This window comes from Sipha flava, unplaced genomic scaffold (genome assembly GCF_003268045.1).
Source record: "Sipha flava isolate LNK unplaced genomic scaffold, YSA_version1 339_pilon_pilon, whole genome shotgun sequence".
In the NCBI taxonomy this organism is placed as follows: domain Eukaryota; kingdom Metazoa; phylum Arthropoda; class Insecta; order Hemiptera; family Aphididae; genus Sipha; species Sipha flava.
Window position 1 is genome coordinate 667,537 of NW_020273031.1, and position 16,812 is coordinate 684,348.

Here is a 16,812-nt window from a genome sequence, read left to right on the forward strand (position 1 = left end):
GTACGCACTTATCACTTACGCGCACGCACACACACACACACACACGTACACACGGACACCGTCGTAATCGCCGCGTGCACGGTCGTGTGGCGGTCGCGCTCCCGCGGCGTTATCGCGGTCACGGGGAAGGGCGGCCCGGGTTCGGGTGAGCCAATGGGCTCGGTGCGCGCGCGAACGCCGCGTTCCCGTTGGCCCGGTTGCCGGTCCGATAACAATGATGATGTAAATAGTCCAAAGAATTGTGAAACTCGGTGTCCGGGTATCACCCGCCGCGACGGCCACGCGTTATCACGCACGCGACGCCTGGCTGCTGCCGCCGGCGGCGACGGCGTTCCATTATCAATCCGCGGCCGGTGGCGGGGTGCGTTTTCGGTTCTTTTTGTTTACTTTCCTCCTCCCACCGCTATTTCGTTTTCTCACGTCTCCCCGTGGCAGGACGGGATTAATCGATGCGTTCGTGGCCGGAGAACCGCTAGCCGCCGAACAGCAGCAGCAGCGACCGACGGGCCGAACAACGGTCGATAAAAACCGAACGGTGCTCGGCGAACCGCGCGCACGCATTCGCCGCCGCCGGCGCCACCGTTTCGCAGACGACACACTCACACGCACACCTGTTGTCGTCGCGTTCCCGTCCTTACGTTCAACGCGCCTTTTACTTCTCTCCCCGTTCCCGTCGTACAGGTATCCGAATTGTGTGCGTCGACTGCCGTTCACTGGTAAGTATTCTTCGACGTGCGCACCGTTGTGTTCCCCGTGGCGGTCGCCTCCCGACAGGAATCGGTCTCGCGAAGTAGTATCGCCATCGTATTGACGCTCTGCCTGCGTCGAGAAAATTCATTTTCAAAAACCTCACCCCTCCACTAGGACAATGGTTCTAGTTTTTGGTGAAAACCACTACCGACCATCCACTTGGATACGCGACATTGTACATTACACTATTTTATTTTGGTGCCCATTGGACATCAAAGATCAATCTAAAATGTGCATTAATAATTTTTCATAGGTCGTAGAAACCACGGTCTCATCTTCTAAGACCGCGGTAGAAACAATCGATATTCACCCCGATGAAAAATATAAAGTTTTTATAACATGCCTGTCACTCTGAATTATTAATAACAAGATTTATTTCTTGAATGATATAATAGTGCTCATGCCGTGTGTCACAACCATTCTGTTCAAGGTTTATCAAATTGTATTTTGCTCAAAACCGTTCCGAAAAATCACAGAGGAAACCTAGAAATGACTTATTCTTAATATCCTGGAGTCCTTCCGCATTACACGATATATTTAAAATACTATAGAAACTAAAATTACATGTCATTTTTGGTATCTACACATTTCCTTTGCTAAAAATAAATATTATCGTTGTGAAACCAATACTTTTCTGGCTTCGATCGGGTTTTGAAATAAAATAACATAATTTTTGTGTGGTCAACAAACTATATCTGTTCAGTGGTTTACCAATTTTAAACTGGCCTTTACAAATTATTTGTCAATACGTCATATGACTGAACGACGATCGACTGACTTTATTCATTTTATTTTTTCAAATTTGTAAACGATTTATATTTGAAAAATAATTTAAAACCTAAAGACATTACAATCATGATTTCATGTATGAGCAATTGGTCTGTAGTCCATTTGACGTCTTCTCCAAATATCTCATTAATTATCGTTCGATTCCTTTCTTGATAAAAAACGTAGAACTTTTATGAATAGATAACGGCACGTGATTAGATTAGATTGTATGTTTACAAAAAGAAGAAAAAAAATCAGTTTCTTATTTACTTCATAGAATAGATTAAATCTTTTTAATCTATTCTGTGGTTATTATTAGGTACATGATAAAAATAACTAATTTTTTCATGATAACCTGTAGACTATAGATCTTAATCGGTCTATATATATGGAATTTGGGTTAATATGGTATCGATTTCCCTCAAACAAGTTCTAGTTTGTATATCATTTTTTAATACCTTGACATTATATCCAATACCTATAAGTATCATTTGATAAGTAATCAAGGTCATATATGATCAATATCTTAGTTGTTTATGAAATACAGAAATGCAAAAGGTTCAAGTAATCAAAAAATGTTGAAATAATTGTTGTGTTCAGGACTAAGCTGAAATTTTATTATTTTACAAAAATGGACTGGGAATCTTTTTATGATGCACATCCTTCACCATCAAATTATGAACCCACTATAACTGCTGTGGAAAATTTTGTGTGCAGCCATGAAAATAAAAAAATTGTATTGGTAACTGTAAGTATATTTATGAATACATTCTTAACTTATCAAATATTTTTAAGACAAAATATATTTAATGTACTTAATACCTATGTCAATATTACTATATAATATATTTATAAAATAATTGTTTTATTTTATTTTAGTCTGGAGGAACTACTGTTCCAATTGAACAAAATACTGTTCGGTTTGTTGATAACTTCAGTGTTGGAACTAGAGGTTCGGCCTCTGCTGAATATTTTCTTGAAGCTGGATATATTGTTATATTTCTTTATCGGTATGTAAACTTATTGTTGTTATATTATTTAAATTTTTTTGTTTTATTAAGTTGTTAGACAAATTTCTGTGAATCCTCACAGTGGCGGCTTGAAGATATGTTTGAATCACGTAATTCACAAAAATATTAGTGGGTGGGTTGATTTGTTATATAGTATAAGCATAATTGGTTTAGAGGTGATACAGGGTTATATATTTACTGTATATTCCAATTAAATAGCTATTATTTATCTACTAAAAATCTATGAATTCACTTTTTGGAGAGTAGTGAAATTTTATTAGGACGAGTAATGTAAAAATATTAAATCTGAGTCAAGAAAAAAAAAAGTTCAAATGGCTACTGTATCCTCACATCTATAAGTCTAAACAAAAATAAGCAAAAACTATATTTATTTAGTTATAGTTAAATTATAAGTAATTTGTATGTAATTAAACTATATTTTTATCAAATCAATTTTGATAAACTATAAAAGTAGTTATATATTACAACTATTATGTTATAATAATTTTTATTTACCTTAGTATTGCATTTTAAACCCATATGTTGATGTTGTACAAATACACTATTTAATATTTGTTTTTTAGTTCAAATTCATTAGAACCATTTGTTCGACATTTCAATAATTCACTTTTGGATAAACTAGAGATAGTGGATGATAAATTAATTCAAGGTATGGATGATCTTGCGCTTGACTTTTTATATTGAGTTAATTATTTTTAATATTAAAATTTTAGTAAAAAATAGTGAATTTGATATTCTTTACCCTATATTGAAAAAATACAAGGATGCCAAAGAAGCTAACAGAATCCTAACAGTTCCTTTCACTACACTGATTGAATATATGTGGCTACTAAGAGGTGCTTGTATGCTTATGGATACCAAATATAGCTTACTCTACTTGGCTGCTGCTGTTTCAGACTTTTACATACCTCCTAATGAAATGGTATGTCATTCATAATGTGTATGTAGTGTTATAAAATAATTATTTTACTTGCTCATACACCAATGGCTTATAAAAAATTATATAATTCAATTTAATACAACAGAACTAATAAATTAGTTTTAAAATGTTACTTACTTCTAAAATTATTTTTTCTCATATTTCACATAGTATTATTTTCTATTTGTTGTAGTCTGAACATAAATTTCAATCCAAAGATGGACCACCTATGATTGCTTTACGTTTGGTTCCCAAAGTCTTAAAGGCTGTTACTCATATTTGGGCTCCAAATGCATACATAATATCTTTTAAATTGGAGACTGATAATAGAATTTTAATACAAAAATCTAAAGAAGCTCTAAAAAAATATAAACATCAAGTAAGTTTAAATTATTATATTTATTGTGTTATATATTATTACTACCCAATTATGATATCAACATTTTATTATTTATTATGAACTTTTATGTTTTTTCTGTGTAAGTATACAAGCGTACATTACTATATTATTCATACATACTATATTTGAATTTACAATAATTATTATTCATGCCAGTGTTAAAAACAAATACTTTTTTTTTCTTTAGCTTGTTATTGGTAATTTGTTACACACAAGGAAACGTAATGTCAAGTTGATATCTCAAGATGATGTTGTTGAAGACATTGTACTGACTGACCAAGATATTGAAAACGGTATTGAAATTGAAGATTTAATAGTATCAAATGTCAAAGCCAAGCATGATATCTTTTTAAAAAGTCATAAATAATGATAATATAATTTATGTACTAAATTTTAGAAGTGTTAAGATTTTGGTTTTTTCTTAAAATTGTTATTTAAACAATGTATTTTGGTGTCTCAGTTATTTATTAGCAAGTTTAAGAGATCTTGATTTAAGTGTTTTTAATATTTTCTGAAGCCTAAACATTTGTTCTTTTAAGTAACATTCACTTTTAAGCAGTCCACAGTGTGTTTTAGTGAGAACTAAATATATTTTTTAAATTTGAGAGTTCAGGAAATATTATTTTAAAATTATGTATTGAAAAAATACTATAAACCAAAATAATATCTTTAATTTATGGTAATGTTAATATTAACCATTAGAGTATTCCTATATGTTTTGGGAATTTTACTTTGGGTGTTATTGATTTGGATATTTTCCCTTTGAATTATAAAACAATACATAATATTTGTCTTTTTAGAACTTATTTGTTAATATATGTGTGTTTCAGTGTACTAAAATCTATTTTATTTTGAGATAGATTTTTATAATTTTGAACATCAGAGATTTGAACTGTTGAAATTATAGTGTGAGAGTTTTGAGTAAAAGATTTTGATTTTCCATAATATTTAAGATCAAAATTTACTAAAATTATTGTTATGTATTATTTTTAAAGAGTTTGAGAGCAAACTAAAGTTAAAAGATGATGAAAATCAAAGTTTTATACAATATTTATTTTAATTTTTAATCATTGCAATTTTTTTAAAAGAATTATATTATTTAATTAAATGGCTATAAAATATTTTCAAGTCATAATATTAAGGTTATAGTATTCATTTTATATTTATAAAGATTAAGACATTTTATTACTTAATTGGTCAAATATTAATAAAATATTTTATAATCTGCCAACATTATCTGCTCCAAATTAATATTAAGTTTATTGATCTATTAACGAATTTATTGATGAGAATATTATTCAATCTGTGATGTATTATTTTTCATTTATTTTTCAATGCATATTTCAAATAAAAAAATTGATAGTAAAAGAAAATTTTCTTATATTTAAAGGACCTAAGTCTTCTATTGCATATTAACTATATTTGTGAATATGTTTAAAAATATGGCGATAAAACATGACATATTTTTTAAATATAATTTTTTTTTCTACCAAAATTTTTGTATTTTAGTGGATGAACAATTTGTATTTTGATAATATAAATAAAATGTATTGGTAATGTTATTCATTTGCCAATGTTTTGATTAAATAATACAATTTAAGTATAGTTTTTATTTATTAACTATTAATTATTTGTCATTACATTTTGTTTAAAATTATGATATATATATATATATATGTATATTGAATAGCAGTATTGTAATAAAAAAAAAAAAAAAAAATTATACTAAATGTTTACTTTCACAAAGACAAAATAAGTTTTTTTATTTTAACTCTGAATTTAATTGTATTGAATACTTTTGTATAGTTAAAATGAAAAAAATAAAAAGTGAATTAAAATTATTTAATTGGAGTTGGTTAATATTAAATTGACTCAAATATTCCTTTAACATGATATTGTAATAATATACCTATAAATGTATACAAAGTTTCTTATAGTTAGTTTTATCAATAGTAAACAATATATAAATAATTATTTATACTTGTATAATTTATGAATAAATTCACACTAAAAATATAAACTTAACATTCATTGCCTAAAATATAAACATATTATTTACTGTACATTTTATTTCTGTAGTGATAAAATATTTATTATTGATTGATCAACAAAATAAATAAAAAAGTAAACAAAAGTGGATTTTAAATACATTTATATAGTAGCTATACTTATATGATTTATACATTAAGTAACATTAGTATAATAAAATTCAATTTTAATAAAGAAGAACCATTTCTAACCATACTGTACTGTCCTAAAGCCTATCCAAATTCAAAAACCATTACAGCTACAGATAATATTATTGAATAATTAAATTTATTGTTTAAAATATGAAAGGTATAAAAACCAAACAAATAATATATTTCATATCACACAAAAAAACACTATTAAACTTATAACATTAAATTAGATACCTATAGAAATAAAAATAAGGAACATAATAAAAAAAAATTAAAATTAATTTTAATTACTAACAAATAATATTAAGTTACAGGCAAACAATGGGCACCTTCTTGATCAGGTATATTATCTAAATTGTCAACAAGTGATATTCTGTAAACACTAATTGTATGTTTAGTGTCATCAAATTTACAGCTTACATGATAACCTCCGATTAAAAACGTATAAAATTGATTACTATAACGTTCACGGACATATACTGATCGAGGATCCTCTTTCAAAATGCTCACAATTGTAGTTTCAATATCGTTAGTCTCTAATGAATCTAAGAAATCTCTAGCTCTTGATGAAAACTCCACGGTTAATTGTTGAGTCAGAGGTTCAGTGATCCATAGAGGTACTCGTACCTAATTCAATAAAATATATTAAAATTGCAATTAAAGATAAATCATGAAGATGAGTAAAACATTATACCCTTGTGTGGAGTGGAGAGAGTGGCATATCATATGAAGCTGTCTCTTCTCCATCTGGTGCTTCTCTATCAGTTGTCAAGGGATCCAATAGTATTTGGTGAGATCCATTATCGAATAATGATATGTGTTGGTCAGTTTTAAGCATTACTGGTGCGTCATAATGCGGAATATATGGTTTAATATCAAGTACCGGAGTGCCATCTATCATGTCAACACCAGAAAAATAAACAGAGTTCCCTGAAATCATAAACAGTAAACATTTTAGATTGTAATATATTCAGTACTATAAACGTATAAATTAAATTTACCTTCAACTTTATCAATTTGCACTAGTGATAAACCAATGGGTGAAGGACGGTGAGGAGAACGAGTACCGAGTACACCAGTACGCAATCCATTTAATCTTGGAGGTGCTACTTTGGCATGAACATGAGTGGTTTCGTTTTTGTGAAAATGAAATAAAATCCTGCATTATAAACAATAAATTCAACATTCAATCCATGTTCATAGTATTATATATTTATAAATTACCACATATGTGAGAAATCAGAAAGCCCTTCAAGAGCATGATTGGGATTTGTGAATACAGAGTTTGATATAGTCAGGCGAGCTTGAGCCAATGGACAGAGTCCAGGTTGTCTTGGAACACATCTACGTTCTTTAAATTTTGTTTTGATTGTTCCTATGACGGAAAATTCTACTTTATCAGGATTTGGAAATGATCTGGTTTCATTTACACTGCTTGAGGCAATCAAATTCTGATCGTTTAACTGTTTTTTTAAAGCTTCGTTCTGTTTTCTATACACAAAAGAGGAAAATAATTGTAAGACTATAATTCAGACTTATAACAAAACAAGTGCATCATATGATGCTCTAAGAACTGTAAAGTTTTCACCCGCACAACACGTACCTCAATGAATTAATCTGAGCTCTAGCTACAGACAATTGTTTCAATTCGTCGACAATACCTGCGGAATCATCATCAAACGTATCCGTATTGTCGGCCGACGTCATCGTAAGACCGGTGTTCAAGTGAAACTATGAACGTTACTGTTTCTTGGAATCGTTGCTGGACTGCGTTGAGTTGAACGAAAGCTGTTTAAATTGAAATCTATTCACATATCATTTCGAATCACATCTGTTGCTAAGATGATAATGACATCCGCAGCTTCAAAGGTTTATTTTGTTCCGTTATCTGTCGCGCAACACATCCGTTATCACAGGTATCCTGTGAATCGATTTTTGTTCCGCGTATTTGCCTGTGGCTCTAGTCCAGTAGTGTTACGAATTCGCACCGAAATTTCCCCGAATCTGATCTCGCGTAAAAATATCGATCCTTTCGAAAACGCACTCTCGACACTCGAGTTCTCGAGTTGCACATCGGTTTCCACCTGCTTTTAGACTGAAAGATTTTCCTCTACACTATTGGATACTAACTCCTTTTCGTTGTCCGGGCACTGATTTTGTTCAGCATTAATACTGCGTTTAGAACGCTTGCGAATTTCTGCGATGTACGTTGAACGGAAAAACAGTTTTCAATTATGAGCAATTGATTCCCGATTGGTTCGATCCCGGTACAATCCCGTCTCTGAACACAGTACTAATCCGGCAAACCATAGAGCGTGGACACGGGCGCCGCGACATGGGTGCAAGGGGGTACACTTGTACCCTCTGGACAGTGGCGTATATAGGTTGTCATGTCGGAGGGGGCCAATTATATATTTGATTTTTGGATGGAAGGGAAGGAGGAAGCACACTATTACGAAAAAAAATTACTTTAACACGTTTACGTATACGAGGAGCAATACACATTAAATAGTTAACGGCTTGATTTTAATTATTTAAAATTGTAGTTGGCACTTTTCTTGTTCATTTTACCACCTACGTGTTAGTAGCACCTGAAATGCGAGTACTACGGTGTTACATAATAAATGGCTTTCAAGTTTTTTTGTATAAATCTTTTATTGTCAAGTTATCGGACGGCGTGAGCAGTTATAGGTACAAATGTAATTTATACATTTGCATGAGAAAAAAAAAGTCTACGATAACAGCGTTAAACGTGTACAATATTACCCCGAATAACCAAGATCCACATTGTACCAAACGTAATTACCGTCGGCCGTTTACATTTACTTTTTACAATAAAAAAAAAACAAGCGAGTTATAATTTTTAGAAAAATTTAAACAAAAGTAAATTCGACCGAAATGGCTGCAGCCGTTAACATAAGATCCCTCGAGGACGAAAATTATTTAATATTCTACACATTACACCACGTGTGTTCTCTACCAACAATCTATCGTTACCCAGACGTGTTTTCGTAGTAGTATTAAGACGATACGACGGTATGGCAAGCGCAACGGGGTGAAGATCGCCCGCGCATCAGATAACACTGCCCACTAGGACGTGACTGCTTTATTTGAATACCGAGACAATAAATAATACGGAGACGCGCAGCCGTATAAATAATAATGAAAATAATAATATCTAGTGACCGTAAATCCAGCTAAACCGATGATTTGTCGCTTTTTTGTCGCACATATTACAAACAGTTTATTATTTGTCAATATACTTTATGTTTCGCAATCATCAATCCTTTGTACGAAAATATTGATTCCGTAGACACCATGTGTGTGACTAAAAATAGATTAAATTACAAAATATTAATTTCTAAAATAGCGATTCATCAACGTTTTAAAAAAACGTCTTCCAAACTCACACACGAATTTTAAAGGTGTTTTTAGGATCTTCGAGAAAATGAAAAGCTCATTAGTTTATTTGAAAGTCCTTTGAATATAAATCCATAAAATGTTGAAACTTCTTTACAATTAGAAGTCACCGAACTTCAAACTAATGTTTATTTGAAATCACAATTATTCAAGCTTCAAAAATCTAATTGAGTTTTATTGAAATATATCTAAGGATGATTTTCAGAACGTTCGAACGCAGTTTGCAGTCAGGATATCTTGTATGTTCGGTTCAACTTATACCTATTAGCAATGAAAATCAATAAAAACGAAATTTGGTATTGCATAACATCTTTATTCCGTTCTTCGGGTGGATTCAAGGAAATTAGAACTTAACATCAATGTTCTCTGTGAACAAAAACAAGGTTAAAATTCACATTAAAACAATTATATGTTTCCATTTTATACTTTTCTTCTCATTCATAACAATCAATATGGGTACTGACGATCAATTTAATTATTTGTTACATCTATATCTATATCTATATCTATACCTATATCTATATCTATACCTATATCTATACCTATATCTATATCTATATCTATATCTATATCTATATCTATATAGGTATAGATATAGATATAGGTATAAATATAGGTATAGATATAGATATAGGTATAGATATATACTATATAAAATAGAACCCCCTTTTTTGTATATATGCGCATAACTCAAAAAGTACCCAACGGATACAGTACAGTTTTCACTAAGGTCTAGATTCAGGGAAGGTATACTTTTAATAATTACATATAATAATATATAATATATAATTTTTAATATATTTTTAATAGTTATATTAATTAATAAATACAATTAATATTAATAATAAATTAATTAATAAAATTAAAAAATTAAAAAATGATTTGTTCTATACATCCAAATAAATAATAAATAGCATAAAATTATCACCCGTGCACAGATTTCTCTTGCGCAGTGGCACTTTTGTAAGATTTCAAAGTCAGCGACTCGAGTTCAAACCACGATTCAGACACTTTTTTTTTTTGCATTTATTTTAGTATAGTTACTATAGTTACTATAGTTCCTGTGTATATGTATGGACCGTATTTCTTTTTTTTTTTAGTTATCTCTGCAACGTCTACAGTGGAAGTGGAGCACGTTCTCGACGTATTAGTGTTATATTGAACAGGCGCACCTACGACGACACATCAAGTGTCTGTAATATATTCAAACAAAGCAACACTGCTCAATTAATGCGGGATTGTGTATTCATTGTTTGGGACGAAGCATCCATGACCCACAAAAGCTCGGTTGAGGCATTGGATAGAACCTTGCGGGACTTACGTAATAAAAATACATTAATGGGTGGCTGTACAGTCTTATTTTCTGAAGATTTTCGTCAAATCTTGCCAGTTGTAGTAAGAGGAACGAGAGCTGATGAAGTCAATGCATCATTAAAGAGATCTTACATTTGGCCAGACATAACTAAATTGAAACTTAAAACTAATATGAGAATATTATCATCTGACCAAGGAAATAAAACTTTTGCTAATGCTTTACTCCGTGTTGGTAATGGTCAGTCACTGACTAGAAATGGTAAAATTGATCAGTCTGAGCTTTGTTTTTTGATGTCTAATTTTATGGACCTAATTGAAAATGTTTACCCAGATTTACCTAATATTTCGACTAAAACGCCAAGTTGGTTTCAAGAAAGAGCAATATTGTCACCAACTAACGATCAAGTCAATAAAATAAATGACATGATACTGTTAAAATTAAACGCACCAACAAAAGTTTACTATTCCATTGACACTGTTTTAGATGCAGAGGAGGCGATACAATATCCAACTGAATTTTTAAATTCTTTATCACCTTCAGGGACCCCACCACACAAATTAATTCTAAAAATAGGGTCTCCTATAATTTTACTTCGTAACTTAAGTCCACCTAAATTATGCAACGGTACAAGATTACAAATAAAGTCTTTAAAAAACTGTCTGCTTGAGTGTATAATCCTTACTGGCTGCGGAGCTGGGGAAATGGTCTTGGTTCCTAGAATACCAATGATACCAACCAATTTGCCATTTCAGTTCAAACGGCACCAATTTCCCGTGAAATTAAGCTTTGCAATGACTATTAATAAGGCATAAGGTCAAACATTAAACGTTGCAGGTTTAGACTTAACCGTCCAGTGTTTTTCCCATGGTCAATTGTACGTAGCTCTGTTACGTGTCACATGCAAACAAAATCTATTTGTGATGGCCCTAGAAGGTGAGACACTTAACGTGGTGTATCCAGAAATATTTAATACTTAAGACAAATTGATATAATTAAAAAAAAAAAATAAAAATCATACATCATACATCATAACGAAACAAATATATTCCACACGTATATAAAACAAATTAATCAAATTAAATATCTGATATAATTCATATCAAACTTTTCACATATTCCTAAACATATATAAATGTACTGAAATCTAGCAATAGCAAAGCATTGCCGGGTCAGCTAGTTTTATGATAAAAATAAGATTTTTTTAGCTGTAGTTTCAAACGGCGCAACGTCGCAGTAGTTGTATGAACAGGTGGTTTCGAGTTATACGACAAAACTCCACGGAAAGTGTTTCAATCGGTGCGAAGTGGTAAATTTCAAAATTATCCACTCTCCGACAACAATATCGCGTAATATAATTGAGTATCGGTTGCATCCAACTCGTATTTATTAACTGTTATTAATTATTGTTTTCCAGCTTTCTAAGTTTATTGCTTTTGAACCAAAAATATTTAAAAATTAAAATTATCCTAAAAACGATCTTTCAAGATCGTTGTTTGATCTGTCTTCATACAAATGATAATTTTTAATAACTTTGTTCCTAGCGACAACTAGTAAATATTACGAGTTAAATTATACCATGCTATACGGCACTTCGACTATCACTTATCATTTACAGTACCGCAGACTGTTTATCAGTTTTATTTTTATTTTTTTTCGTCTTTATCAATACACAAATATTTTTTATCGTTTGCCATTCGCGTAGTTTGTGTTTTTACAGTTTTTTTTTCGAACGCCGTCGTTTAAAGGGATGGTGTTTGTTTTATATTATCACTCTTATTAAGCATTTTATTAGAGGACAATATTAATTTGTTTGCTTTCATATACGAGCGCGAAACGAGATTTTCAAGTGGCACACGCCACACACCAATCGTTATGGAGCCTGGTGAGTGAAACGATTTAAAACGTTCAGCAATCATAGTTTTATAATACCCAAGATACCTTAAATTATAATCTAACGTAAATAGCTTAGTAATAATAATAATATGTTTTTCAATGTAGTAAAATACTTATTTTCAATTTCCTTTGGTATTTACTTGGTATTTATTTGGTTCGTTGGTTTTTGTACTAGATACTGTTTGTCATTACAATATTATTTACATTGCCTGGATTAAATTTTTTTTATTCTTGTTTTCATACTATTCATGTTTATATTTGTCATACAAATAACCCATTAGGCTTATCAAAAGGCATTACAAGACAAAATAATCACCAATTTGAATAACGTTTTTTATAAACTGTATTAATTATTAATAATACAAAGATAGGCGATAGTTATTGAAACTTATGTTCTGGTAAAACTATACATCAAGTATATATATATTGTTTTCAATTAATTTGTTTAAGATCAAATGTATACATTTATATTTACTTAATAATAAATAATACTAAATAATGAATTTTTTTTAAATTTTTATAAAATATATTGAAACTATGTTTGAATTAGGAAATATGACAAATGAAAATCAAGACGAAACTACAAATTGGAAAGGCACTGATAAAAGTATGCTGCCCAGGAGCTTTAGTAAAAGACTATTTCCATCACTTATACGTAGTGTACAACATACAGTATTATTTAAAGTATGCTATTTAATATAATTTATATTATTGTTTAAATATTTTTTATTAGCATAAATTATAATTTATAGACTCCAATTGATCCTAATAATATGCCAGAACCATATCCAAAAGATTATCGTGATGGCTGGGATATGAATCATGTGAAAATGCCGTGTTCTAGACATAATTTACTTATTGATAATGATAATGTATGTATTTTATAGTTTTTATTTAAATATTATTCAATATTCATTATCTCATTTTATATTTAATATTTTAGAATTCTAAGAAAAATCGCTGGGATATTATTAAAGATAGTTTTAAGAAACCAATATTGTCTAGTCAAGAATTAGAAAAAGCTATATTATCATATAATCTCAAATATAAAGACAAATGGAGATTTCATTTACTACACTCATTTTTTGATGAAGTAAAGTATTTTTTTAGTCATTAAAAGTAAAACTTACCAATCTAAAATAGAAATTATTTGTAAAATGCTAAAAAAATTTTCTTAGAAATAAAAACTGATATTAAATATACTAGTTAGTTTGACGTTTGTGTATTCTTTATATTTATGTCTTAAAAAAATGTTGAAGTACTATAAACATTTTTACCAATGGTATAACAAATATATGAACTTTAAAGTTGTTACTTTAACTATCTAAGTACTCAGAATTAATTTTAGATTTTTTTTTATTTATTTTTAAAATTATTTGAGATAATTTTTAGTTTTATGATTCTAGTTATAAGTTAAAAATTTTTTTGCATTCCCATTGTGTTCATCATTTTTTAATTATCGAGGCATAATTATAATTGTTGAATAAATAAATAACATTTTAACAGTTCTATAAAAAGTCAATTTCTATCAGTAATTATTAAACAATTTCAAAATAGGAGTATTTAATATAATTTTATGGTCAACACAAACAATTGGTACTAAAATATAAAGATTGTTGTAAATAAGATACATTGATTATATATATTTAATACATTATGTACTATTATTGTATGTATAATCAATGTAAGACATTTTATTTATTTAGGTATCTGCACATTCTTTACAAGTTACTAAATTATTTTGAAATTGTATATAGAATTAATTGTTTGTATAATTATATATAATTGTGTATAGAAATAGTATATTTTTTAAAATATGCCTAGAACTGGGAATAGCTGCTGACTGAGCTTTCTTAATTTTTTTAAATTTATTTTTATTATTTTTTATATCATCAATTGAATTGTATTACTTGTGTACCAACTATAGTTATAGTTTTGTAATTAATACATTTAATATCTTAATTTTATGTGTGCAGTATTTATGTGAAGAAGAAACGGAATTATTTTTCAATAATTTATTGCCAAAAATTATCAAATTAGCATTGCAATTACCTACATTGGTAACTAGTCCAATACCCTTGTTGAAACAAAACCACAGTCACTCAATATCATTCAGTCAAATGCAAATTGCTTGTTTGCTGGCTAATGCTTTCTTATGTACATTTCCTCATAGAAATGTCAGCAGTTGGCAGTCTGAATATTCTTCTTATCCACAAATAAATTTTAATGGGCAAGTTAAAAATAAGACAACGTAAATTTTTGAAATGATACATTAATTTTTCTGAGCAGACTGTTCCAGTTAAGAGTTACTTCTTCTGATAATAATTATTTATATGAGAAGTTGAAATGTGTTATCTGTTATTTTAAAAGAGTCACTAGTGCTAATTCTGGTGAGCAAATAATTCATAGTTTAAGATAAAAATTTCCAATATCAATTTAAAAATGTAATTTTAATTTTTAGCTCTGAATGGTATAGTCACTTATTCTAGAAGATATTTATCAGATAGTGAATTGCCATTTTGGTTAAAATCGACAAATAAGTTAACAAATTTGTACATAACATCTGATGGAACCATAGAGAATGATGGTGATGGGATGCTTCAAATAGATTTTGCAAATAAGTATGTATAATACTCAAAATGTTTAATTTATGAACATTGATTGAATATAATTATTTTTTTAGATTTATCGGAGGAGGAGTTCTTGGTCACGGTAGTGTGCAAGAAGAAATACGTTTCTTAATCTGTCCTGAATTATTAGTGTCTCAGTTGTTTTCAGAGCAGATGCAACCAACTGAAGCAATTGTAATAACAGGTAAGCTTTTTTATTAGAATTATTATTACTTTTTAAAAATAACTAATCAATTTTCAGGTGTGGAAAGGTTCAGTAATTATAGTGGATATGCCGATTCTTTCGAGTGGGATGGCGTTCATGTAGATATCACACCAACTGATGAAAATAATCGCCGCTACTGTACTGTTGTGGCCATTGATGCAATTTTCTATAGAGATCCTTTAACTCAATTTCTTCCAAAAAATCTTAGACGAGAACTTAACAAAGTATATTAATGCTGATGTCAAATATTTTTATGATTATTTTTAAAACTTATTCTTCATTTAGGCTTTTGTAGGGTTTTCTTGGGGACATGGTTCGGATTGTTCCAATGTTTCAATAGCAACAGGAAACTGGGGTTGTGGTGCTTTTCAAGGTGATTGTCATTTGAAATCATTGTTGCAATTGTTGAGTGCTGCACAAGCCAAACGAGATGTTGCTTACTTTACATTCGGTGATACCAAGCTACGAGAATCAATTAATGATATGCATACATTTTTGAAAAAGCAAAATATGACAGTTGGTTAGTTATTATCTTATTAGTAAAATAACAAATTAACTAAGATATGTTAAAACATTTGTAACAATGTTATATCTTTCAGGTGAAATTTGTAAGATACTCATTAAATATAATACATATTTGTCAACTCATCCCAGCACGGGATTGTATGATTTTATATATGATGTCGTTATTAATAATGACGCGCAGGTTGGTGCGTAAAAAAAATGAACACATTTGTTCGTCTATAGTTTAGCATTAAAATATTTATATTATTTTTAGAAATGTCTGAATGACAAAATACCTATCAAGGCTAATATTCCTGTTGAATCAGTTACTTTTGAAGATATGCCTAATTCAAGTCCAACCATAATAGAATCAACCCCAGAAAAACTTGATGTTGAATCAAAATTAAGTAGTATTGATTGTGTGGACACTTCTGATAATGTTGACAAAGATGAGACTCCTGAAGTTAGGTTTTTACCTGTAAACCAATTTCGATTAAAGAACGATGAAGAACGAACAATGTGCATTAAACAGCAGAAAAACAGTTGGCTACAATTGAATGATTCCAAAAAAGATTTTCAGGCTGTTATTGAAAAACCATCAGTTACAGGACCATTGAGTACTCTTAAAAGAGACAGAAAAGAACATGATGAAAAGAAAAGAGTGAAACGTAAAATATCTGATTACTTTTCGCCAAAAAGTTAATTTTTTGTTACCAATTTTATTTACATTTAAATTTTATTATTTGTATTTGATTTGATGTATTTTGTAAAATAATTTTGTACAGTTAAATATGTAG

At 29.9% G+C, this 16,812-nt stretch overlaps 4 protein-coding genes across 4 annotated transcripts; 3 read left to right on the forward strand and 1 right to left on the reverse strand.

The window, feature by feature from the left end:
• Nucleotides 1-722: 722 nt before the first annotated feature.
• Nucleotides 723-4,358, forward strand: LOC112687254 (uncharacterized protein C4B3.18). The gene is made up of 6 exons (XM_025559863.1): nt 723-2,266; nt 2,398-2,528; nt 3,113-3,198; nt 3,263-3,471; nt 3,662-3,847; nt 4,056-4,358. Exons 1-6 carry the CDS (start codon nt 2,150-2,152, stop codon nt 4,233-4,235), a joined length of 909 nt encoding a protein of 302 aa, XP_025415648.1. The 5' UTR covers nt 723-2,149; the 3' UTR covers nt 4,236-4,358.
• Nucleotides 4,359-5,987: 1,629 nt separating this feature from the next.
• LOC112687255 (tRNA (adenine(37)-N6)-methyltransferase) lies at nt 5,988-8,148 on the reverse strand (the record flags this gene model as incomplete). Its single annotated transcript, XM_025559864.1, is given in 5 exon segments — nt 5,988-6,675; nt 6,743-6,978; nt 7,050-7,207; nt 7,273-7,539; nt 7,652-8,148. Coding segments are annotated over 5 exon segments (1,089 nt in total). The 5' UTR covers nt 7,756-8,148.
• LOC112687287 lies at nt 7,891-11,595 on the forward strand. Its single transcript, XM_025559914.1, has 2 exons — nt 7,891-7,964; nt 10,569-11,595. Exons 1-2 carry the CDS (start codon nt 7,891-7,893, stop codon nt 11,593-11,595), a joined length of 1,101 nt encoding a protein of 366 aa, XP_025415699.1.
• An 845-nt stretch (nt 11,596-12,440) lies between these two features.
• Nucleotides 12,441-16,760, forward strand: LOC112687263 (poly(ADP-ribose) glycohydrolase). The gene is made up of 12 exons (XM_025559877.1): nt 12,441-12,665; nt 13,227-13,360; nt 13,429-13,548; nt 13,620-13,769; nt 14,653-14,906; nt 14,966-15,066; nt 15,138-15,297; nt 15,360-15,490; nt 15,548-15,735; nt 15,797-16,031; nt 16,111-16,217; nt 16,290-16,760. The coding sequence occupies exons 1-12, from the start codon at nt 12,656-12,658 to the stop codon at nt 16,716-16,718; spliced, it is 2,019 nt and encodes a 672-aa protein (XP_025415662.1). The 5' UTR covers nt 12,441-12,655; the 3' UTR covers nt 16,719-16,760.
• Nucleotides 16,761-16,812: the final 52 nt, after the last annotated feature.

What these genes read in the sequence shown, in the direction of transcription:
- LOC112687254 (XM_025559863.1), top strand. Translation starts at nt 2,150, where the DNA reads ATGGACTGGGAATCTTTTTATGATGCACATCCTTCACCATCAAATTAT. An exon ending in GGATGATAAATTAATTCAAG is followed by an intron (nt 3,199 to 3,262) that starts GTATGGATGATC and finishes TTAAAATTTTAG; the next exon opens with TAAAAAATAGTGAATTTGAT. An exon ending in TAAAAAAATATAAACATCAA is followed by an intron (nt 3,848 to 4,055) that starts GTAAGTTTAAAT and finishes TTTTTTCTTTAG; the next exon opens with CTTGTTATTGGTAATTTGTT.
- LOC112687287 (XM_025559914.1), top strand. Translation starts at nt 7,891, where the DNA reads ATGATAATGACATCCGCAGCTTCAAAGGTTTATTTTGTTCCGTTATCT. An exon ending in CAACACATCCGTTATCACAG is followed by an intron (nt 7,965 to 10,568) that starts GTATCCTGTGAA and finishes TTTTTTTTTTAG; the next exon opens with TTATCTCTGCAACGTCTACA.
- LOC112687263 (XM_025559877.1), top strand. An exon ending in TACACTCATTTTTTGATGAA is followed by an intron (nt 13,770 to 14,652) that starts GTAAAGTATTTT and finishes TTATGTGTGCAG; the next exon opens with TATTTATGTGAAGAAGAAAC. An exon ending in AGTCACTAGTGCTAATTCTG is followed by an intron (nt 15,067 to 15,137) that starts GTGAGCAAATAA and finishes TTTAATTTTTAG; the next exon opens with CTCTGAATGGTATAGTCACT.